The sequence below is a fragment of the Cygnus olor genome, chromosome 9 (assembly GCF_009769625.2).
Source record: "Cygnus olor isolate bCygOlo1 chromosome 9, bCygOlo1.pri.v2, whole genome shotgun sequence".
NCBI classification, from domain to species: domain Eukaryota; kingdom Metazoa; phylum Chordata; class Aves; order Anseriformes; family Anatidae; genus Cygnus; species Cygnus olor.
Window position 1 is genome coordinate 13,671,526 of NC_049177.1, and position 24,851 is coordinate 13,696,376.

At 44.4% G+C, this 24,851-nt stretch overlaps 2 protein-coding genes across 8 annotated transcripts in view; both read left to right on the forward strand.

Moving 5' to 3' along the window:
* The first annotated feature begins 733 nt into the window (after positions 1-733).
* On the forward strand, positions 734-13,502 carry PPP1R2 (protein phosphatase 1 regulatory inhibitor subunit 2). Of its 4 annotated transcripts, none has more exons than XR_005822428.1 (8): positions 734-941; positions 5,366-5,473; positions 5,937-6,017; positions 6,305-6,408; positions 7,421-7,585; positions 8,836-9,059; positions 10,560-10,610; positions 12,054-13,502. XR_005822428.1 is itself a non-coding variant. In XM_040566925.1 (7 exons), exons 1-6 carry the CDS (start codon positions 772-774, stop codon positions 10,562-10,564), a joined length of 633 nt encoding a protein of 210 aa, XP_040422859.1. In that variant the 5' UTR covers positions 735-771; the 3' UTR covers positions 10,565-10,610; positions 12,054-13,502. The 4 variants fall into 4 exon arrangements, 2 of the variants coding, with proteins under 2 accessions (XP_040422859.1, XP_040422858.1); XR_005822429.1 differs by having other exon boundaries at positions 8,851-9,059; XM_040566925.1 differs by lacking the exon at positions 8,836-9,059 and having other exon boundaries at positions 735-941.
* A 2,533-nt stretch (positions 13,503-16,035) lies between these two features.
* ACAP2 (ArfGAP with coiled-coil, ankyrin repeat and PH domains 2) overlaps positions 16,036-24,851 on the forward strand; it is a 62,588-nt gene continuing 53,772 nt past the window's right edge. Inside the window, exon 1 of one of the 4 annotated variants that reach the window (XM_040566998.1) lies at positions 16,036-16,235. In XM_040566998.1, the coding sequence (XP_040422932.1) occupies positions 16,183-16,235 (53 nt within the window). In that variant the 5' untranslated portion in view covers positions 16,036-16,182. The remainder of the gene's footprint in view (positions 16,236-24,851) is intronic. The other 3 variants (XM_040566997.1, XM_040566995.1, XM_040566996.1) reach the window with 3 other exon arrangements.

The window sequence follows — 24,851 nt, forward strand, 5'->3', positions numbered from 1 at the left end:
AAAAGGCACCTTGTAAGCAGTTGTAGGAGTGCTGGGAAGCCCTGTACAAAGCCAAGGTGCCTTTGCACACACCTGGGTTTTATTGTGCTGGGAGAAACTTCAATAAACCCACCCGGGGAGGGAGAGGAGAGACTCGGGGCACTCGTTGCTTCTGCTCTCCAGCTCGCTGTGGACAAATGTCATCGGGCTGACAGCCTGCTGGAAGCCACCTGGTCCATGGCCACCTCTTCTGTGCCACGTCCTCCGAATAAAATCCTGGCCGTGCCCTTGCCATGCAGCAGGTGCCAGGCACCTCGTCACCATTGAGCGAACGGTGGGGATGCTGCGGCCATCGGCTCTGCGGCCGGGGATCCATCACCTCACGGGCAGGATGGGGGCGAGACAGGAGGCAGTCCCCACAGCCACCACGACCAGCAGTGGCATTACGCCCTTATCCCTCCACACCACGACCCCGGTGACGCGAAGTGATGCAGCTCCCCCGCACCCTCAGCCCGGACTGATGACGGGGGGGCACGCCGCGCTGGCGGCCGCCTTACATTCTGGGGGCAGAGCGCCTCGTTCCTCCCCGCCCCCGGGCTTCGGCCTCCCCTCGGCTCCCGTCCCTCGGGGCTGGGGCCCCGTGAGGCGTTCGGGGCCCCGTGAGGCGGGCGGGATGCCGGCGGTCCGCCGGCCGCCAGGGGCCGCGGTGGGGCCCGGCGCCGGCCGTTGTGAGGCGCGGCGCGGTGCGGCGGGGCGGTGCCGCGGCGCGGGCCGGAGGCGGGCGGCTCGGCCATGGAGGCCCCCTCGGTGTCCTCGGTGCCGGCCGCCTCCGCCTCGGGGGCGCCGGCGGGGCGAGGGCCCATCAAGGGCATCCTGAAGAAGGGCGGCGGGAAGGCGGCGGGGGACAGCGCGGCCCCCGGGGCGAGGCGGGCCAGCCCGGCCCGCGACGACGACGAGCACGGGTGAGGCCGCGGAGGGGAGGAGGAGCGGGGCCCTGAAGGCGGCTGGGGGCTGCTTTAGGGTCGGGGTCGGCGCTGGGGAGCCGGGGGGTGCTGAGGGTCTGCTGGCTCCGCGGGGCTGCCCCGGCGGGGAGAGCGAGGGGAGCAAGTGCCGGCTGCCGGCGGGGCCTGGCTGCGGAGGGGCAGCGCAGAGCTGGTGGTGCGGTGCTTTGCGCCTTGTGGCGCGTTCACCGGGGTAATGCTGTCTGGGAGCCGGTGTTCAAAAAGACGTTTGCAAACAGGGCGGCTTTAGAGTTGCTACAAGGATGGTTTACGCTTTGGGAAATGCACTTTACCGTGAGGGACTTATTCCTCTCAAAAGGAGCTTATCTGTAACCAAAAGTGCGTCCACAGGGACAGAGGGCGCCTTGGGTTGAAACATACAGCAGATGTATTCGTCATTGCTCAAGAGAACAGCCTTGAGAATGTGCAGCAGCAACGCGCTGAGTTAGTCCAGAAATCCGCGAGGTGGTCTTGAGCTGGGCCCCTGTCCTTGACCAGTGGAAATCTTGCCTTTTGCCTGATTTGAGCACTTGGCGTGCGATGACAGCTCTCTGAGACTCCATCGCATCGTGATGACCGGAGCTGGACCCGAACCCATGTTTATAGAATTTTTTTGGGCAGTTTTCTTCATTTGGGACCTCACTTGGTATTGCAAGGAGAGGAATAATAATCATCAAATAAAACGTGCATGCAGGTTCCTTTCTATTATGGTAATGTTCCTGTTCCTTTTTGCCTAGTCTAAGTCAGCCAGGTAGGAACTAAAAGTTTTTCGTTTGCTGTACTGCCTGTGGTAAAGGCTCCTGCTTTCCAGAGAGACATTATTACAACTGGAGGAACAGCATGATATTTTTGAAGGAAGTGAATGTAAGTAGCAATACAGTACGCAGAAGTTGTGTGTTTTTTTTTTTCCCCTCTAGTTTTAATATAAGCACAAGGTACTTATTATCACACCAGGTGTAAAGTGAAACTGGCTTTTAGGGGCCTCTGTTTCATTGTCTGCAATCTCTTCTACCATCTTGAAGAATGATGAGAAATAAGAGTATAAGCTAATGAGCTGAGTATGTGGTATAGTTGGGGGTAAGCAGTTAAGCGGACAGGAATCCAGCTTGTATTTCCTATTTACTGATGTGAGTCAGTGAATGTGTTATTAGATTAATTCCGAAATTGCCTTGCAAGTTAAAGCGCATTGTCTAAACCTGGCACACTGCATTAGAAGATTTCCTGGAAAGATCAGAATAGGGAATTTAAAGCTAGTTTGTATGCAGATATTATTTTTTTAGTTGGCGACTTCATTACATCAGTGTTACTTCTGAATTTAGCAAAATCATTTTGTATTCTAAAAGAATTAGAAGCAGTACAACTGTGATGTTCCTTTCAGACTGAAAAGTGGCTTACGAATTAAGGTGTCTGTTTTCTTTGTGCACCTCAATCAGCAGCCTCCATACTTCTTTCTAATACTGAAAGTCAGATCTGACTTTCCTTTAAAAATAGCTGCAGATAAAGGAACTCATTGTGTCAGCTGTCATCTTGTAAAGTACCGTGTTCAGAAGAGCTCTCAAGTATTTGCATCATTATCGACCTGGTACTGTTGTTAGTGATGGTGAAATTCATTGGAAAACTTCCTTAATGAAGATACGATGCAAAAGAGAAGTTTGTGAAATTGAGACATCACTGGAACAGCATCCTGAGAGCTGAGATGATGGCTTTGTGGTAGATACATTCTTGGCGATGCTGGTATGTGTTTTTTTTTTTTTGTTGTTGTTGTTGTTTTTTGCCTTAAAGCTCCTGTTAGAGCATCTAAGAGATCTGATCTGGCATTTTACAGAGTAACTAAGTGTGTTTGTGTATTGAGCAGACTCTAATTCCCTGATCTGGTTTGCAGCATAGTCCTGCCAGCAGCTGTGTTGGAACAGACAAGAGTCTGCTGTGGTAGGAGCAAGTGAGGTGTGAGAGGTGTTCCTTCAAGTGATACAGCAGAAACTCTGACCTGTCAAGGTGTGGTCTCAAAATAAATGGTTACTTATATGTTTAAGGATGTGAAAGAATACAGTGAGCGCTTCTGGAATTTCTTATCTTTTAAATCTGATTTTACTTAGGAAGATCAGATTTCATATTTCTCAGATACAGACATGTGAACCTGGTCCCCTGAAGTCATGTCAGGAAGTGTTTTCCTGTGATGCTCCTAAGCTTTATCGTTAATGTTATGCTGCTGTGGCATGCCTAAGCATGCCAAATTGGAGGCAGTCAAGGGAGGTGTGTGCTTTTAGAGCACTTAGTGACCCTCCTGTGACAACTTTTTATGTGAAGGGGTGAAATGACCCGCTTGTCTGTTTGCCACTAATGATAACTTTTTTTCCTAGCTGAATTTTAAATCGCGCTCTGGGAAGTGTTCCACAGCTGAGGTGCTTACTGTTGGATTCTAAAGAAATGAGTGAAAAAAGAAACCACTAAAATATTTCTCAGTCTTGTATTTGTAAGATAATGAATTGCTGGCTGTAGACTGTCTAGTTTCAAGACTACTGTATGTGAAAGATTTTTTTCCAAGGTTTCCAATATTACTGTTAGGTTTGGCGTTGTGAGCCCAGGTGGGTTAACCCTGGATGTCCTCGGGGCAAGTGCAGGGAGCACAAAGGCACCTGGTGGGAGCATCTCCCATCTGTCACATCTCCTCTGCGACCAGGCCCCTCCCTGCAGCATACATACCATTGTCTGACTGCTGTGACTGAGGCACTCGATACATAACCATATGATCATCTTATGTTCCTCTCATCTTATGTTCCTCGTACATGGACTTTAAGCAGGTGTTTAGCTGATGTTTAACTGGTCATTTAAAGAATCTTAAATAGGTAGGTTTGAATTACTGGTGTTCCTGGACTACGGCTCTTGCTTTGTAATCACGAAGCTCATGACTCCCCACCCTGCTGGAGCAGGCAATCTGACTCATGTTCTGTCTGCTCAGATTGCAATCTTGGTGTTGCAGCTGGGACCAAGTGACAAATAGATAGGAAACTTCACATAAGACGTGGTTAGTATATGCTAAGGTGATTAAGCTTATTGGTATGCAGTTCCACAGTACAAGTTTGTGGCATGTAGGGTTCAGCATCAGCTCCTCCACTTCTATATTTTTTTCTCTCTTAATTTTTCTTCCATTGCATTATGCAGTGCTTTCTATGAAGGGTAAATTTAGTTTGTACTTGGAATTTTGCATAATCAGTTTTGTTTTACAGGTGGTATTCTGTCTAAAAGCAGTTGTTTTATCGAGCCTGCATATATATTTTAAATCTTGTAATTTATTATTGGAACAGTCTACGTTTAAATAAGAGTAACTAAACTAAATTCTTTCAGCCAACTGTCCACCCCACCCCTGGAAGAAAACACAAACCTGTAACATTTGCTTCCCTAAGCAATAATTTTCCAACACTTCATGAATACCTTAATGCGTAAAGAAATATTAAACAATGGGATTAATTTGTTGTTCTAATGTTATGTTTCTTGGCTTAGTCTAAGGGAAAGACTGCCTCCTGTGGTGCTTGCACTAGCATTTTAGAGAAAATGTGGAACCTGGTGGGTGCTGTTGACTAAACCTTTCAGTCACTTCGAGATCAGTAGAGTTGTGGCTCTTCCCCTCTCCACAGGGCAGCTGCTTTCCTTCTGGCCTACGCACTTCTGGCCTGTGTCACTCTGGGTAGGCTTTTGTTTCCGCAAATGTACATAAAGCGGTACGTTCTCTGATTAACTGAGGAAATCCTAAATAACCTACCATCACTGGTGGCTAGCTGTGTGAAGCGTGAAACTCTCGTGGCTTAGTTACACCAGTGAATCAGTACGGTTTTGAGATCCCAATTTATGGTGACAAAAGCAGTATTAATTACCAGCTTGTTTAGTCCAATCCGTTTTACTGCAGGAAGTTATTTGTTGCTTTGTGGTGTTTGTGCACCAGTTTTGCTTATAATCGTAGCAGCTCACTGAGCAGAGGTAAGGCGGCTTTTTGCAGCAAGAATTGTGGGTTTTAATTAGAGGAAGAATGATTTTAGGTTAACTTGTAACAAGAGCAGACAGTTAATAGGGCAGTGATTGAACAAGAGTGCTAGTCTCCTGCAGATATGCACAATGTATTTGTATAGCACTGAGTTCGTTTAACTACTGTGACTTGTTAGGGAAAGTCAAGTCACAACGGTAATTTGTCGTGACTTAACAGAAGTATGTATGGGGCAGTGTTTAATAACCATGTTTATACTTTGAACATGCCTGTGTGTCATAACAATGTGCTTTTGGATAGTATATAGGAGAGGCTCAAAGACGTTCTCCATGTTCATTTTCTGTGGCCAAACAGAACAAAATGTTTTTAGAAGATTCAAAGCATTGGCTTCTCTTTCTTATTTCAGAAAAAAATCCCAGAAGTGGGATGAAATGAACATCATAGCTACATACCACCCAGCAGGCAAAGATTATGGCTTGATGAAAATAGATGAACCTAGTACTCCGTATCACAGGTAGGTTTGCTGAACTGCTGTCCTAAACAATGGCAGGTGACATAGTTTTGCTGCAGAACTGCGTTATGGATGATTGCCTGACAGACTGTGCAATTCTATTGGCTATATACAATGTGTGTGAATTTACAGAGCTTCTAAATAAAGGGTTATAGCTATCAAGATGTACTGCCAAAGTAAATTTTGGGGAGGTCTATGTGTATTACCAGGTCTCTCTCTGTATATATCTCAGGTTTTAGTCTTTCAATGGAATTAGTAAGTCTGACTTGTACTGACATTTTTAGTTAACATCTATGTGCTAGAATAACAGCTTTCCAAATTTAAATTAAATGTTGATATAAACGACAATTTATAAAGTATTACAGGAGTCTTTTAATTGAGCACTGTAATGTCTTGAATATTTTATCAATGAATTTTTAAGCAGCAAATTATTGATAAAGGCTGCTTTCTTTCTTTGCCTTCCAAGCATGGTAGGAGATGACGATGAAGATGCAGTGAGTGATTCAGAATCAAATGAGCCCTTAAAAGCAGATGTGTTGAGTAAAAAGTAAGTATTGTAATAGAAAACTGACTAAAGATCACTTTGTTTTTCCTGGAGTGGTTTCCTTTTTGGAAAGGTATTGCTGTTTTCTCTAGATGCTGAGTTTTTGCTATTTTCAGAGTAGTTTTCTACATTGATTGTTCCACTGGTACTTAAAATCTCTTGCGTCTTGTTAGTATACATAAACTTTGTTCATTATTTTTGCTATATTTGTATGTGTGTTGTGGAATTTCGTGTATTTTATATAGTGAAAATCTCCATGCTCAGAATCTTGTATTGTGTGCTTTATGTAGACTGGCAGCTGCAGCTGAAGGTAGGGGACCTAAGATTATAGCAAGGCTAGAGGAAAGCAGTGAGGAGGAGGATGAGGATGAAGAATTAACACCTGAAGAACGAGGTAGGCATAAGTTGGTGTTTTTTATACATGTACATACACACACACATACACACAAGTAGTTTCATTTTTTCAGTACTTTATCTTCCCAAATATTTCTTACTATCTGACAAAGCCTTTGTCATTTGAAAATGGAGGTACATAGTCTTTGAAGGGAAAGTAAAAGATTATAGATGAACAGATCGGTTGTTCAGTCAGGACTGTTTGGTTTGGGGGGATCTACGTATACAGAGCAATTTGCTGTTACCAGCAGGACCCTTGTACAGAAGCTTATTGTATGGGAATTCCTCTTAAGAAACCTAGACTTCTCAAATGAGAAAGAAATCTACAATTATTCAGAAGAAAATTTCCTCATGGATCTTCAACAGAGATGTTACTTTACATTAGCTTGGGCTAGAACATTTTGAGGAAACAGACAAGCAGCAATACTTCTGAAGTTTCAGGATTGTGTTAGAAAAGTAGTGTTGGGGCTGCCAATAAACCAAGTTTAACTATGAGACCTGCTTTGGAAATGTTGGGTGTATGAAGCAAAGATAAGTTTTAAGCCACAGGGAAAGATGAAAATATTTTCTTCTACATGTGGTAAACATCTCTCTTATAACTAGCCTTTGGTAGCTGGCCAGTGGTCAAGTTGGACACCTGCAGAAGTTCATCTGCTGACCCACCAGTACATCTTGACTTGTCCTTAAGTCTGCTTAGAAACAAGAGTTGTGAAACTTTGGAAATTTTACATTACTGGATGCTTCTCTTCATTCAGACTTTGTTTTACTTGCAGACAGGTTCTTTTAAAAGCCCTTCAGCCATTCCAGTCCGTTAATTACTACCCTTTTCATAAGTCAGACTCATTTAAAAAAAACAAGGATTGTTTGGTCATAAAAACGATGTACTGTAGGAATAAACTGTAGGAATAAACCTGACCTAGGAAGCAGTTGGTGCTCATGCCTTTCTGAAGAGGAAGTAACTGATTTTATTTACTTATTCTAAAATATCAAATCTCTGCACTTTTTGTCCACAGAAAAGAAGAAGCAGTTTGAAATGAAGAGAAAAATGCACTACAATGAAGGACGAAACATCAAACTGGCAAGACAGCTCATCGCAAAAGAACTACCTGCTGAAGATGATGAAGAGATGTGTGATGCTGCAGATGTAGAAACGATGAATACAGAAGCTACTGAACATGGTGAGGTGCTGATTAATCAAAAGCTGTGTTTAACTTTTGGTGATCCTTTCAGCTGTTGGGATGAATATGCTCAAGTGTGAGAATAGAAAGGGTGCGGTATAGATGTAACGCTCAACGTGCAGTACTGCGTGCTGTCATGATAGGTGGATTTGTGGTGTGGTACCAAAACAATCAACACTATTAATTAAACACGTGGGCTTCTGTTTGTTATAGCACAACAGAAAAACAAACACCTCTGCTTCAGGCCAGTAGTAGCTCCATAGCATAACTGACTCATGGTAGTGAAGTTGCCAGCATCCTTTTTTGTAGGGGAGTTTTCTTGTGCAGGACATTTAAAGCTGTGGCCACAAGGGAGAGCCTGGCCTTGTGTTGTGGCGTGCTTCCCATTCTGCTCCCAAACCATCCTGTAGTCAGCAATGGGCAGCTAGCATGAGGGCTTCTTCCCTGTTCAGAGCAGTGTGTCTAATGAATGTCTGCCCATCTCATGGTAACTTAAAACTATGCTGTTAGGAGTTCAGTATCACTTGTCCTTAGGCATTAATGTTCAGTCTTACAGTATGGGATGAGAACCTCAGCCTCCCCTTTTAACACAGCTGCTGGAAGAAAGTCTAGGACTCTTAGCTGGGAGCTGTTTCTGAAGCCTGCTGCAGAGCTGTCTCTTGATAGCAATCTCTTAGAACTATAGAGGGTGACACCTTCTCTGCCATCTTTAGCTTCTCTCTGGGACGATATAACAAAGTCTTCGATTTTTATGTATTCACCCGGCCTTCTGGTGAATAACTACAGCTGTTCAGTACCTACCTCTGTGTGGAACAGCACATTGAACAGGTTTCTGACATTAAAAAAAAATAGACATCTCTTGCTAATGAGACAAGTGGTGATGAATCTGAAGTCTGTAAGCCTCCTTCATCTGTTGCTTGGCAAAACTAGAGACATTAAAACAGCCTGAAGACTTGGGAAGATGCTGCATGGGTTTAAATTGGTTCACATTCGCTTTGCATGACCACGTGAACTAGAAACTCTTCTACATATAGTTTAAATTCCACAAAATAAAAAGGTGATTTGCCAAGTTGCATTTTTTTTTTTTTTAAAGTTTTGTGGATTGCACACTTGTGTTCCATTTTTTCTTACGGAAGGGCTAATGCCTTCATACTTGCTTTGAGAGGGTCACTTGCTACATGTCTGAGACCCATTAACGGCCTGGATTTCTACAGTAATTTGTAATACGCCTTATAATGGCTATTTACTAGAACTTCACTCTCCAGGGGAAAGGAGGGCTCCAATAGGCAACCTTAGGACCTTTCTCCATGGCTTGAAGCTGCCATCTCTCTGCACTCTGCTGTAAAACAGAGGCAACTCCGCTCCCCAGCTGCATTCTCCAGTGGACAGAAGGCACACCTTTGCAGCATTTTTCCATCTCTATTGTTGAAGTCCATTCCACCTTGCCTCATAACCAGCTTCTGAACCACAACTGGTAATTATCTATTTCAGACTGCTCATGGCCAATAGATTCCATAAATGTAATGTTTGCCAGTTTATCAGTCCATTAACTAACTGGTTCACCTCTGCCATGGCTTATAGAAATACTTTCCATTAACTCCATGTGGTTCTCAGTTCTTCACTTCTGTTTTTGTATTATTCTGCTTAACAAGCCCTGGCGTTTCATTATCTCCTAATCTCGACATCAACTATCCCGGTTTGTGTTCTCTGTACTTGATCAGTTCTTCTGAGGTTCAATACTGGTCTCACTCTTGTAGCAGCTAGTGAATAGAATGATAGTGTGCAGGATTGGTCAAAGGACAAGGGAATCTGGTCAAAGCTGTCAATAAGCAACTGTCTTTCTGTCACTGCCCATGTTTTAAGCAATTCCTTCATCGAGATGATAAGCGTTCAGTAACGTAACCGTGTTAATGCCAAAGTTTTACTGGAATAACTTTTTGGAGATCTCTTGATTATTCTTTCACCTTTATTCGGGGGCACAAAAGAATCTCTCGTAAATGTTAATTACAGATTTTTGAGCTACAGAACATTTCTGAAATAGCTGGTTTTAAAATTTGCTGCTTGGATTCATTTCTATTCTGTACTTTTGGTCGTGCTAGGCAATTGGATATTTAAACAGTATTTTGATTTGTTCGTTTCCTTCACGGAAGTGGATCAAAATGCTAATAATTCCGTTTCTGAAATTGCCTCCTTAGGACTCTAAGTGTGTTAGGATGCTCTTGGATCTTTCTGAAGCTGTGTGGAAAGTCTGTAATTCATCTGGATAGCTTTCAAAGAGCTCTTCAACTTCAAATCATTGTATTTTAAAGTGCTTTCTTAGCAGAGGAGAGTTTTCTTCAGTGTATTGGGTGATGCAGGCAATGACCCTGGCTTATTTTGTCTTCAGTCTGTTGAACACAAACAGCTGTTAGTTTAAGTGCAGAAGAAATGTCTGTCTTTCACTGCATGTTGTATTGATAATTTCTTCCAATTGATTTCAAATCTTCTGAAGTTAGAGATCATCCATCTAGTGATGTAGCTACCACTCACCTGTTATGTCTGAGAGTGTAAATCCCCGTAAGTGAGAGCTGGTATGCAGTGTCTGTTTATTCCAGTGGAACAGCATGACTTCCATAGTAGTGATGATCGCTTCAGATACAGATGTGACATGCGGTATCTCACAGTGGTCTGTTGTGACTCTAGGGCTCCTCTGGCTCCTGGGTTTTTCTGAAACCTTCTTGTCACTTGGAAGCTTTTAGTCTGTGAAGATCCCTTCGAGGTTATTTGCTTCTCTTATCCAGTGCTTCTTTCTACCCTCTAATCCCATCTGTTTTGTTTTTCAATAAAGCTAGCAGTATTATCCTGATCTCTGCAAACTGTCCTTTCTGTTATGTCTGTGCTGAGGAAGGGGCTAAGGATTTGAGACAAGTTTTTAAGAAGGCTTCTGTCATTTACCACAAAGTCTGCTAATGTAAGTTGCGCTTCTTGGTTACAGAATGAGATTTCTTGCTGATTGAAATGAAGATCACCAGTCCAGTCAGTAATGGTGAGAACTATTTGTGTATTTATGCCCTTGTTTTCATCCTTGGCTACCAAGTATTTTATATGGATGGGTCGTTCCTTTCTTGCCTTTAGCTGTACCTTTTCCCCGTGCATGTGGGTTACACCAGTCAAGCTTTTGGGAGGAAAAGAAAGTTGAAGTTGTAGCAGTATGCATTTAGGTTGATTCAGCATTTCAGCTTCTCTGGAATTTCTCTGGCTATTCCCTATTTATGACTCCATGAACAACGCAATAGACTTTGCCTGCAAAATAGTGACCTTTGCTCCTCTCTGCAAACACCTTTCCTTTAAAAATTCTATTTGAAATCACTGAAGGAAAGATTCTTCATTTAAGTTGATTTAAGAATAATGATTTACATGCAGGCCTGCTACACAAAAAGTATCTTCTGCTACACAAAAGTGTCTCTCCTCAGGAGAGACAAGGGTGTGATCTGTAGTAGTTCACCTGACAAGCAGTAAAACTATTGTTCTTTGCTTATGGCTCATTTAGCATTATTGCAACCATGATAAACTTACTCAGGTACTGCTGATCAGCTTAGCTGTCAGCTGACTGGGTGTGCTCTTTTGGACTTTGGTAGATACAGAATACATTGTGTTTTCTTAACCATGGTGAGCAGCGCCCTGAAGATGACTTATGTGCAAAGACTGGGGTCATGCCTAAATTGTTTCTGCTTGGCGCATACGCTATTCGCTTGTGAAACTGCAGTTGGGACTGAGTATAACTCATGCACAAGCCTAACTGGCTTGCTTTAAGGTTATCATCTGGACGTGGCTTTTTCTGATCTTTGTATTATGTAGCTGAATTTTCAAGCATATATATGTATGTATGTATGTGTGTATACATATGCACATATTCACATAGTCACGTGTATAAATAGCCTTTGTCAGCGGGCTTTTTCATGTGAAAATAACCGATGAGAAGGAACCTCTTCTCTGATTTATCGCTGTTCTTTAGTTCAAAAATGTGAGTTGAAGACTTGGTGAACAATACGTCAGACTGTGCTACTTCATTTATTAGATTATTTTGTTTTTAAAGTGTCTCATCTGGAATTGAAATTTGACCAGAATAGTACTATGCTTAGTGGCATTTCAGGAACCTCATATGTTCTGCAAATCGATCTCTTTTTTTTTTTTTTTTAAGTCTTGGGTTAAATACTTCTGATTCCAAGGTTGTCAAGAATTCAGTGTGTGGTGTGCTGAACGGTAGCATTGGTTATCTCTTTAAAACATGAGGGTGAAATAATTATTTTGGAGGCTTCAGCACTCTGAAACTAAAAGCATGTAGGTTGCTAAGATGGGTTGCAAACATTGCCTTTGGGGAAGCAAAGATGATTTCAGGAATGTATTTGTGCGGTGTTTTGTTTTTGTTGTTTACATATTCAATGAGTGTTACCTATAGTTACCTATTTTTGTAATCTTTCTTATGCAGCACATGCTACTCAAGACCAGCTGGAAGGTAGAGCACGCAGCGTAGAAGAAATCTGTCCAGAACTGTAACTGCTTGTCAAAGACACAAATATAAACACTGCTTCATGATTTTTGCAATTCAGGCTCTAATATATTGAGAAGCATATCAGTTACAATGTTGTATTGCCAAGAATGTTAATTTTAGACTTGTCCATTAGGCAGAAAAAAAACTGTCTAATTGATTTATTCTTGTGCCTAGTATTTCATGGAGAATACTGCTTTATTATCTGTTCAACCAGATGGCATTCCCTGTATGTATAATGCTGATTATCTTGCGTAATGTACTGTTACTCTTCATGCTTTGAAACACAGACACTATCTCTGTTTTTTCACTATTTATTTGACAGTGCTCTAGGTGTGGTATCCCTTATGGAGGGGTTTAGGATTCAAGAGCTAAACGGTACAGCATATATCAGATTGACACGCAAGCTATTTATCAGATGTGTTAAGCAGTATAAAAAGGGATTATACAAGTTTTAGAACTTCTTAAAAACAATTTTGACCTCTTAATCTAGATTTCAGTGTATTATTACCTGTACTTCCTCAATCTCAAGAAGAAAAGCTGTATTTTTCAGACCAGTATTTGGAATCAGTTATTTGCTTCTGACTAAGGCAGTGCTAACATCTGGTGGAGGGAGTGTTTTACACTGGAAGCGTGCTAACTTGAACTTTGAATTTAACTCATTTTCTCTTCCACTGGATGTTTTTTTGGAGCTCTCGGTTTATCTTGAGAACATGAAAGTTCCCTCTGACTTTTCTCTTAAAACGACATCAACTGTTATTCTTATGGCTCTTGCTTCAAGCTTTTGATCCTTTCCAGTTGCGTGATGAGTTGTGCTTACAAGCACCTGAAGAAAAACACCCATCCATAAGGAAAATCCACATCAGGACTGTGAAGATGGGCTGAGTTTAGGCTCTGTCTGTTCTTTATGTGAAGATAACTGCTGGTGATCTGCTTGTTTGGGGTTTGTAACCTGCATACTGAAAACCACTGGTCTAAATCTTTCTGCATCCAAGTAAGTTACTTACAGCAGCTGCTTTTGCAAAATGAAAGCTGTTTGGAAGATTAGAAAGGAAACTGCCTAATTCAGATATGTTGTTTACGATGTGGTTGTGTAGCCCTTGTAAAGAGGGATTCTGAACCTCCACATTGCTGTAAACAACTTCCCCCTCGATGGAATTTGACTAGTGAATGTTCTAGTATTCAAAATAGTTCCTGGGTTTTATTACAGCAATGAAGTATACACTTAAGCTTTAGCTTGATTATGGAATACAGTGTATATCTTAATTTTGGTCTGAATTTGATATGTTGCAAAAAATCCATATAATTATATGGATCTATTTTAAAATGTCTCTTTGTCCACTGTATATGTGAAGTTTGAATAAAGGAATGAAAGTTATTTTACAGTTACCTGCATTCTCAAGTGTGAGCTTTCATGAAATCCCAGAGAGAGTGAGAGTGAATAAAGCAGTAGAATGCTGTCACTTGCAAGGTTTACACAGGAATAACAACTAGAATGGGTGTATTGCCAAAGATATCTGTGAGCTTCGCTAAATGGTGTGCCTTTCCTAAATATCTCCTCCTTATAGACAACGTGGTTGTCAGTTGTCGGATACTTGATCTCTTAAGGGCCTGAATTAAAATCAGTATTGTCTTTTCACAAGAAAAAGTTGAACTCCTGGTTTGGTCCAGTGTGATGATGCTACTTTTGCAGTATGGAGATTGCTGCTTCTTGTGTCAAAAATTTTGTATCAATTTCTGTAGGTATGCAGGGGCAAAGAGTAAGCAATTAGATGCTTGTGACTCCTAAAGTCTCTTACTGTAGCTTTAAACTTGGCTCTCAAAGTGTTTCAAAATTTAAACCCTTTATGTATTAGCTTTGAGAGTTCAGATTGTTGGTATGTGCAAAGCTCTTTGCAGACCAGCCTGCATTTCAGATGGTCTGCCCCGGCTAAGGCACAAAGTCCTAATGAGAGAGTAGTGACACTTGGCAAAGCTGCGCGGCTTTTGGATTGGAGCTTGGGAGGGTCAAGATTTGACCAATGCGTGTGGGTAACACAGTTGTCTTATGTGATGCTTTAAAACGGATTACTCTTAATTTGTGATAAAGTATCCATAATTAAAGCAGAAACCATCAGAAAGCTCTTGTGTGAGCTAATGTCCTGCCTTCTTCCCCACCACAATTCTTGTGCCCAAGACTTTGTTTTTATTTTAGTGCTCGGTGTGAGTTCTTTGTAGCCTACAACGCTTGCAAAGCATTTAATTTAACAAACAAACCCCCCTCCTTTGTTAACTTTCAGTCAAGTTCTTTCCTGTAACGATTTCCAAAATCCTAGATGAACTGGGTATGTATCCTTGAGGAAGGTAGAGTGCACATAAGTACATGAAGGTAGTTTTAAATGAATCTCAGAATGTATAGGTTCCCTTCATCTTTCAGATCTTAAGCAGTCTGGGTGATCTCTCTTCTTCTGTGCAACCAAGTCCCCAGGTTTCAGTTAGATGCAGTTTGGATAGGAACTTCTATTGGTTTTAGTGATGTCTTTTAGTAAAGGTTTGTTGTCCTCCTCACTTTCTTCAGTGCTAGCAAAAATTCTCTTCGCACTTCGTATGACTCACCTGGACTGCAACCCAATGTACCTGACGCTGCTTCTAGATGAGAGGCTGGTTCACTTGATTTCTATCCAGGCTTAACCCTTCATGTATTTTAAAGGCTAAAATAGATAAGTTTACTTTGCAGTTACTGCAGATCTTCTTAATAGCTATTTTGGTTTGTTTTTAGAGGAATGTCTGATTTCCTTCTATTTTGGAAATATTAATTATAGCTCCCTGCTGAGTAGGGACAAAAGAGAGGACATGCCTTTCTTCTTTCATTTGCATGCAGGTTTTAATCTTGTGGTGATAGGGTAACAGCTCATTTGTAGTGTAAAGAGCGGGGTAAAGAGGAAACAAAACACACGCAGCCCTCACCAATGTGGAAATGGACATCCACAGCATCGGAATTGCAGTGTTTCTCACACAGATTTATTTAAGCCCTCAAGTTCCATCCTGTTTAGGGAATATATTTCCAGAATGCTTCCAGTAGGAAGATCACTTGCAAATAACAGCCTTAACACTGTCCTTAAGGTTTTTTTGTCCTTGAAGGTTTTTTGGTGGTTTGTTTTTGTTTTGTTTTGCTTTACACTGAGTTGGGCACTTAGTGCGCCCAAATATTTTTTCTGCAACTGTCTCTGGTGTTGAACTCGTGTATCTCACAGGAATTCTTTGTTTCTGTAACGTGCTTTTTTGTGGTCTGTATTACGAAACCACCTCACAACTGTAACTATTCTGTTTGAAAACAGTGTTAAGTGTCACCAAATAAATAAATGTCCTTGGTTTCCGTACTGCCTACGTAACTTGGGGTCCGGCTCTGCCCGCTCGGCAGGCGGAGGAAGGAAGCCGGGGGCTGGCGCGGCGCTGAGGGCCCCGGGCGGGGCGCGCTGAGGGGCGGGGCCCGCCTCAGGGGACAAGCCCGGGCCCCCCGGGCCGACCGCCATGAGAGCCTCCCGCCGCCGCCGCGACCGACAGGCGGCCTGGCCTATCGCAGCTCGGGGGCGGGCCCCTTCCTTGCCTAAGAGCGCTGCCATTGGTCTTTCGGGTCGCCGTGGTAACGGAGCTGGCCAACGGGTGAGCGGCTTACGGCGGTCTCCCCGTTGGCTTGCCCGGCTGTTACTCTTCTAAGGCCCGATGCGGAAGCGCTCCCTGAGACGCCCGGCGGTTGGCTGCCTCCTGCGAGAGGCGCAGTTATTGGCCAGCCTCCCTGTTACACCCTCCCCTCGCGCTTTGCGATTGGTCAAACCGCCCCCCTTTCCCCTTGGCTCGGCCGTCACCCCCCCTCCGAACTCCGCTACGGCGAAGCCCCGCCTACGGTTACATTTCATTGGCTGAGCCCCCCTTTTCCTGCCTCCCATTGGCCAGCGGGGCCGTCAGTCGCGGCGGGGCGCGGGAGGAGGGTAGAGGGGCGCTCGGTGCGGCGTCCCCTCAGCAGCCGCCGGGCCCCGCCCGGCCTCGCCCCGTGCCCGGCGTCGGCGGGGCCGCGCGTGCGGGCGGCAGCATGAGGGTGGCCGTGGACTTCGAGGAGTGCCTCAAGGACTCGCCGCGCTTCAGGTGCCGGGGCTGGGGGCACGGGGCTGGGGGCGGCCCGCCCGGGGGTGCCGCGGCCCCGTGAGGGGACGGGATGGGGCCGGGGCCCGGCTCGGCCCGGCACTGCCCGCCTCAGGGCAGCGGGGGGGGGGCGCTGCTGGCGGGGGAAGGCCCGGGGGAAGGCGCCGGGCACCTCCTGAGGGAGCGGCAGCGGGTTCTGGGGCCGCCCCAGCCGTCTGGTGGCGGCGGGGTCCCGCAGTGCCTTAATTAACCTCAGAGCTGTGCGATTAAACGCAGTTCTCTTTGACTATTGATAGACTGGGTATAGGAGGCGTCTCGGAAAGCAAGGAGCTGGGACACGTTTCAATCCGTGTGCACGGTGCTGCTCTCTCTCCAAGTTGCTCTGAATCCCCACCGTATCGCCTTCTTCCCCCCCCCGATCCTCTTCCCTCAAGGAGAGAGGCTGCAGAAGGCACCGTGTCTGGGTCCGCTAACGCGTTGTGGTCTCCCTGGCGGCCTCTGATGCTGCCCCCGCTGAGGAACTGCAGAAAACCTCCTGGCGAAGTCTCTTGAAGCCACCAAAGCGTTCTTCCAGGCTTCAAGTGCTAGGAAGTGGTTAAAGTCGTGAAGCAAAGATCCTGCACGACTTCTGGTTTTAAAAAAGCCAAAAAGCAAAATAACACCCGCTTGATAGCTTTCATTATTCATTAGTATTTACTTCTGTAACTCCGTCCATTTGGATGCGTTCATGCGATTTCCCAAGTCCGAACACTTGAAAGCCTTCTCGATGGGGTTGGCTGCAGTGGTTTTACCGAGGGTCGATACACACAGTGATGCAGAGCGAGGCTTTTATAGGTCTGAGCATTACTGGAGGGAGCAGCGCCCTTGTGCTGTATCCCTCGGCTCACAACAAGGCAGAGCCGCGGCTGCCTCCTGACCTTGCTGAACAGGTGGGTGTAGTCCCGGTCCTTCCCATCAGTATACCTGTTGGAGCGGTTAAATAAACCTGTCAGGAGGCGCACACTGCATGGAAGTGTCATCGTTTACTTACACTGTACTTATAGCCACAGAGAAGACAGGGAGGAAGTAGATGAATCAGAGTTCCTGAGTCACCAAATCCCTTTTTTCACAGGGAACAACTTAAATCTTTCAAAACACTGCTACGTCCAGCTTCAGAGATGTGGATTTCCTGCTTGTCTGCCTCTCAGAAGGTCACGTCGATCGCTTTTTGGCTTTGATGTGAAATTGGGAATCACAGAACTGTAGGGGTTGGAAGGGGCCTCAGGAGATCATCGGGCCCAACCCCCGTAATGCATGCTGAATCCAAGAAGGGGTTGTTAGTTGACGTGCAAAGCGTATGAAGGTAGCATGGGTTGTTGCTGATACAATGATAGATAATGGCCACAGAGATCCCATCAGACGCGCGGTGTGTTATTTCGTAGTAAGTCATCTTTTTTCCCAGCAGATAAAGAAATCGTTGGATTAGAAAACCTGAAGCAAGGGTGGCCTTCTTGCGTCTCTGTGTTTGTGAACTTGGGTCAGATCAGATCAGCTCACGTGTGGAAACCTGAGGTTTAGGAGCTTATTTTTGAAAGGGCAATAGAAACGGCTGTGAATTTGAGCACAGTTTTGTAAACTTGCAGTCATGTTTTGCTGCGTGTGTTTCTTTCCCTAATTGCAGTCTTCCTTTGAAGCTTTGAAAATAATCTCTGAGCAGTCATGTGCTTCGTGACTCCCGTTCTTGAAGCGTGGACAAACCGACGAGCTAGCGAGGAAGTGCGTTCGCAGTTCTCCTGCGGTGTGTTGCTGTCATCCCTCGAATGAAGAAGTTGCATAGGGAGGGGCCTTGGAGCAGTCCCTGGGTAGCAAAAATGGAGTTGTGCTGACAAGTTCTTTTGGTATAATCAGGAATTCCTGGAGTGTCTTTTTATATCCAGATAGTGTTGTGAAATAATACTTTCTCCTTATCTTTAAAAAATGAGAATTTCAGTTTCAGAGGTTATTGGAACAGGCTTTCTTTTTTTTCTTCTTGTAACTAAAGAATCATTTCTTAATAGATGAAGTATGCACTGCAGCAGACCCTCTGATCACTTTAAACCTAAATCATTAGAAAGGACAGGTACGTTTAAGTGATGTGGAAACATACCTGCTGTGACAGTGATCTTGATAAATAATAGAGCAGAATTGTGTTGCTTGTGATGTGAGTAATTAATTGTAAGAACTCTCTAGGGGAAAAAAAAAAACAACGAAGCTTTAGCCTGTTGCAATCTTTAAATTCATCAGTAAAAAGCTGGTATTCTTGAGATCGCTTATTTGTCCTTATCTGCCACTGTTGCTGGGTTTTTTTCTTTTGCATTCAGAGAGAGTGCACTTCCTGAGAGCCAGCTGCAGAACAGATGATGGGTGAGAGTTAGAGGAAAGCATGGAAATGCAGCTGCAAATCGCCGTTCTTAGTCAAAGCATATAAGGGGTAGTTTGAGTAGAATTGTTGGCTGTGGCATGTCTTCCTCGAAGGGACCTGTGTGAGGAGTCCTCCGTGTAGGTGTAACGGCAGCACTGCGTGCCGTGGGGGGCCTGCAGCACGAGGGCGGCTGCCTTGTCGCTGGCGTTCCCTGATACACGAGTGCTTTTGCCTTTGTTTTGTCTGGCTTGAATGTTAGAGCAAGTTGTGGCTGTTGTAATGCTTGTTTGCTGGTCTTTCGTTTTGGTGAAAAACTTTTACGGACAGTCTGTTAAATTGGGATTTTTTCAAAACCCAACTCAAGCTTTTAGGAACAATTCCCGACTTCAGGTGGTTCAGCCCTGGTGCAGGGTGCAGTTTGCGAGGCGGTCAGTTTGGTGAAGGATTTACTGTTTTGCACTCACTATTATATTTAAGTATGCATCTACAAAAGCAACAAGCAGTGCTTCACGTCAGCTGTAGCAAATATGTGAGCATTTAAATATCCTGCAGAAACAGGAAGGGGAAATGGGATGCAGACCTCGTGGCATGAGTGTCAGCGTGCTCTGCAACCTCGGGGCTGCCCGGGCCAGGGGGTCCTGCTGGGACGGGCCTCGCTGCGAGCGGAGCAGGGGGTGGAGAAGTGCTGGAGGGAGCTGTCTGCTCCCGCTGCTAAAATAAATAAAGACCGGCTTTTACCTTCTGTCAGCGTTTGTTGCAATTTATTTGCTTTTAAGAAGGATTGAATCCCTTTGTGTGCACATAGAACAGGAAGAATAGGACATGTAGATTAGAACATCTCTTTCCTTCTCTAGCATGAAGGACGTGATTAACTTGAATTTGTTTTTAGTGTATCTTATGTCAGTAAATGTGCCATGTTGTAATGGGAATAAACTCTTTTAAAATCCCTTCTAAGGTTTATCTTTCTGGAAATCTGTTCCTTGAACTGTTGTTTTTAGGTAGTTGCATTGATCTGATGGAAGTAATCTAACATCTAGTTCTTTGTAGTTGTGTTGATCTGATGGAAGAAATAATAGAAGTTCTTTTTGGTATGGATTCATAATGATCAAAGTGCAATAGCTTGAAAGAACTCCTCTCTAAATTCGGTAGCATTCCGTTGCGTGTTAATCACTGAACACCTCCACTGAGAGCCTAGTTTGCTGCGTGTCCTGTGTCAGAAGGCCCAGTGAGAATGGCTGTCTGAGTGGGTCACTGATGCCACTTTGGGTTTTCTACATTTCTGATTTTCTCTCTAGTTCAGTGCTGTGAAACCCAAGTTGAGTCGATAGGCATCTGTCCTGCAGGTAACGGGCAGAGTTCTGTCACACGGGGATGCGGGTAAGGCAGGGAAGTGGCTGCTTTACCCTGTCTGGAATAGCTCTTGTTGAGCTGCCAGAGCCCAGCACATGTACCTACCCTGTCTGCTTATTACTTTCGGAGGAGAACGCAGAAACGGGAACATGGGCAGTGCTCTCGGACCCCACAAACAGTGCCACCGTGCTCCAGCCCCTGGCCTGCCGTGCCACAAGCACCCAGCCGAGATGCTCTTGGTCCGTGTCCTCGTGGCGAGGCTGCTCAGTTCAGTCACAGCCAAGGCGTTAGGAGGTGCATGGCCAAGGAGGTTGTCTTGTTCTTGCTCAGACTCACGTAGCTCGTCCAGGAGGGACTGTCGAAGAAACCTTAGGTCTGGGCTTTCTGCCCTTGGAGTTCAGGAGTGGAAAGCGAGTTTGTAACTTACCTGGCAAGGCAGCATGGAAAATAGCGCAGAAGAAATGAGTAAGATATAGTAAGTGAACATAGAAGGCTGCCCAACTTTGTAAGCTTGCAGTTACCTGTTTTACACTTCTGCTGTTGTGTTAAGCTTATCGTTTGCAGTGTGTGGCTGCAGAACAGCCCGTTTCCAAGCTGAAGGCTGATGACATGCAGGATGCTGGTGTTACATGTGTGCGTCTTGGTCCATGTCACTAGGAGTTGGTTGGAGGCATTTAAGTAGTGCTTCCACATTTCTGGTTCTTTGCTTTTCTGGAGATGACAGCAGATGTGCTGTTCTACTCAGCCTCTAGTCAACAGTGTATTTATTCCTCAAGTCTGACTGAATCTTTTGAACTTACATAAAGTAAATAATTTATCTAGAGCAAGACTTATTGCAGGATAGGATCTGGTGTTAGAGCATTTCTTCTAGGGTAGTCATACTGGAGTAGTGAGTTTTCATCAAACGTACTTTTCAAATACATTTCATCCAAATCTCTCAGTAAATTTGCAGAGGCTTTAAAAGATTTCATAAGAAGTTGTTGCAATCCTTCCTAGCAGAGACCAGGGAAAAATGTGTCGAAATCAGACTGTCTTGATTAGGTTAGCACACTTAAAGTGTGTTTTTTTGTTTTTTTTTAAAGTGGTTGTTTTGTATTAGAAATGTTAGTTTTCTAATAGTAATTCCATTTCTGTTTTTTTTTTCTTTTTTCTTGCATTGTAATTAATGTTAAAATTTTCCCATGTGTTTTTATTTAACTACAGCCCAAATTGCCGATAAGAACTTCAAATGTTCACTTCCTTAGTTTTGGTCTGAAGTCTTTATCTGGAAATGTTTTTTTTTTTGAAAGGGGAAAAAAAAAGCCAAGAAGGGAGCTCGCAGGAGAAGTGGTAGCAATGCGTGAGGTGCAGTGCTGGTGCTGGGCTGGCGGCGCGGCAGGGTCAATTGCCGAAGAACTGACGTTAATTAGGCCTATGCAACTGGTCTTTAATGAGTACTTGCCAAATTAGAGGGAATGCTTATCTATGTGTGAGTAACGTAACTGTAATTATCAAAGCTCTTACAGGTTGTTAATATAGGAGAGGTTAGGTCCTTTACCCGGAGTGTCTCGTTTATGTTGCCCAAACACATCTCATGTAATTTAGTTAAGAACTGAAGTTACGGAAATGATAGCTTGTTATTTTTTGAGGGGGACTGGAGGGGAATATCAGTGTTCAAATCCCTGGAAAGCAGGGTTAAATGTGACCTTCGTTAGGAAGGTGGCAACTAGGAAATAGCAATCCTGCCTGTCTTGGGCTGGGTGAGCTTTGGATAGCTTTGTTCTTCCCTATGATTCTATTAAAATGTTGGCCACCGAATAGCCAATGTGCCAGCTGAGCTGTTGGCAGTGTCCTGGGATTGATAGATTTTAGTTGTTCAGGCTTACCTTCTTAACAATCTTCATACTCAAAAGTGTTACTTAGCATTTCTCCTGTCCGTACTACATGCAGAGAACAGTATGACTGAAGTTATCCGTAAATTTTTCCTATGGTGAATCATTCTCGAGTCTTAAAAGCAAACTGCATCCTGATAACCTGCTTTGGGTGAAAAAGGAGAGGAAAATAACCAGCTCTCACTGCCTACAGAAATACAACTGACGTTACAGAGCCAAGAGTAACCCCTTTGCTTGGGTCGTGCTGCAGACCTTTCTGGTTACATCAGTTAGGTCGGCATCTCAGGGGGATGCAATTGCAGAAGCGTCATGAGGAAGTGCAAAAATAAAAAAAGTGGTTACTTAATATAATATCTTCTAGTGCCTTACATTTGCATGGGCAGGAAGTGGAAGAATAAATTCTAGTTTACTTTTTAAAAAATGGTTTTAACTCGTGTGTACAAAATTCAATTTAAAACTATGTACAGAAATCGAAACTTTGTAAATGCCTAAGTGATCTCTTTGAGCAAATGGCATGCTGTTTGCTGGAGAGGTAGAGGTCCCAAGGACTTTAGGTAACAGGGGCAGCTTTTGTTTTGGTGGGTAAACAAGTAACAGCAGATGTAGCTGTGGGCAGTGGGAGAGCTTTACAAGGAAATAAAGGTTAGCATGTGGTCTGTGACACTTGTAATATTTCTAGGACTTTTCCATACCTATCTGTGACAGTATCAATCCTTTTTTTGTTGTTGTTGCCACTCTTCTTTGTGGCTAAAAGATGAGATCAAGAACACGCCAAATAGTACATACTGTCACTATTGTAAACTGCACAATTGTAAGCAGTACAACAAAGCAGATTAAAACATTGCCTTGCCTTAGGATCGCTTTAGGAGGAGTCCTTGCACATACAGCGGAGTAGTTTCTCAGCCAGACTTCAGACCTAGATCAGTTGTTTTCTTTTGATACACTGCAGTCTGCTCTTCCACATGGGCAAAAGTTCTCTTCTATGGGACAGTGTCCTGTGCACGTTTCCAAATTGAGAAGACACAAGAAAATAAGAATTGATGCAAAACAGTCTGGGTGTTTTATGAGAGGTTTTGAACAGAGAAAATGCCTGCCAGATAGATGATGGGCTAACCTGCTAACGTGGCGTGAGTTCTTCTGTGAGCCAGGCTTCCTGTGTGAAGGTCGAATGTCTGGATGCTACAGCTTACGAGCATGGTGCAGCTGAATAATTTTCGGAGTTATTGTCAGTAGTAATAAGCCTCAATAGTAATGAGGGTTTTAAATAGTTGTACGTGGTTTTGCACAGGATGTGTAGTCTAGCAGTCCTTAGAGCATATGAGCAGAGCACTTGATTTTTTCGTGAATGTACAATGTGCAGTCGGTAAGTCGCTAAAAGAGAACCTCCTGACAATTTGGTATGCATAAACACAAAGCAGAGCTAGCGATCGGTTTGCATATGTGATTTTGAAGTTTCTAAACCTCCAAAATTTATTTGTGTTCTAAGCTGGATGTAATACAAAGAGAAACTGGAGAAGCCATATGTAGCAAAATGTATTCCATCTGTCAAAATTTAAAAAGGCTCTATTCAAGAGGAGTCCAGATTTCCATCTCTCCGAGTGCCAGATGTTGATTTAAGTGGGAACACATGGGTATCAAACACACTAAACGTTTCTGTGTTTTTTAAATATCCTAATTTTCAATTGCTGGTGATCTTGTACCTATTTTAAAAAGACTTGTGTAGCACTGTAGATCACGTGGAGGATTCTGGTGCCACGATGTTTGGAAAGGCGCTTTGTGGGCTGAGGTTGGAGTCCACTGTCTCGCTTGGGATGGGGGAAGGTGGGTTTTGGTTCGGCCTGACTTCTGGGCTGCCTCCTGGCTGTGTGTTATCCCCCCTGTCTGACAGGGGAGGTGGGGAATGTGAGCAGGGAGCTGGGGTTTGGGTTTCTGCCTGGTGGCTTCTCCCCGGGGAGGTGCTGGGGCTCTCGAGCCCCGCTCCTGGCTGCGGCAGGGCTGCCTGCTGGGCTCCCTCTGCCCGGCCTCATCCCCCCGGGGCTCCCCTGACACCAGGGTCCTCTTCAGTGAGCGGCAGCGGGAGGGTGAGTGCTGTGTGCTAGGGCATGTGTCTGCTTTGGGTTTTTGCGCGGAGTACGGGGTGGCAGCAGGCAGGCTGCCTTTTGCTGGAGTCTTCTGGTGAACTTTAAGGTGAGGCGTGTCGAGTATTGCAGTATCATTGGGTTTCTTGGTACTACACTGTTCTGATACGCTTTAGGTTTAGGACTACCTAACGAGGTGGGTGAAGAATTAAAAACAGGGAATTGTTGGTGGAGTCATGCTGGGCCTTGCGGTCTCTGCTGGGGCTAGCACGACAAGACTCACTGGAGCTCGCTGGGGGAATGTTGAAGGTGTTGAAGACTTGCTGAGCTCACCGGGGAATGCTGGCAGTGTCGCGTCGTTCCTAGATTGGTAGCATCCGTGTACCTTTGAGATCCTATCTCTACAGAGAAGCCAGTAATTAATGAAATAGGCCCCTTCTTAATTGCCTTGAAGAGGAAAAATAGATTTCATCTCATCTGCTGGGTATTCATTGCTCCTTCTACGGGAGCCCATATTCCTGTGCTCCTGTGGCTCTCCATGAAGAGCAATAGCTGTAGCCTGGGCGGCTCTTGGTTTGCTTTAGCCCCCTATGGCAGGATGAGGCGAGCTGCACCCTGGGACTGGTGTGGTCTGTGCTATTGTTTGCAGGAGATTGAGGTGAGTAACTCGGGTGTGGATACCCTTATTTGATCAGATGAGGCAGACTGCAAGAAGAGAACAGAAGTACTGGCCTTGGTGTTGGGGTTGTTACTGGGACAGAAACTTGTTAAGGTGGCTGAGGAATCTCTGTGGTGTCACCGAGGGTGCAACTTAGGGCTGAAGTCTCTAATGTGTCGTTAACAAAGGCTATGTAAGCTGCCGTTGGGCTGAGAAGCAGCGTGCCTGCAATTAGCTTTGATAGGTGAATGAAAGCCCAGTGTCTCTAACATCTCCTGATGA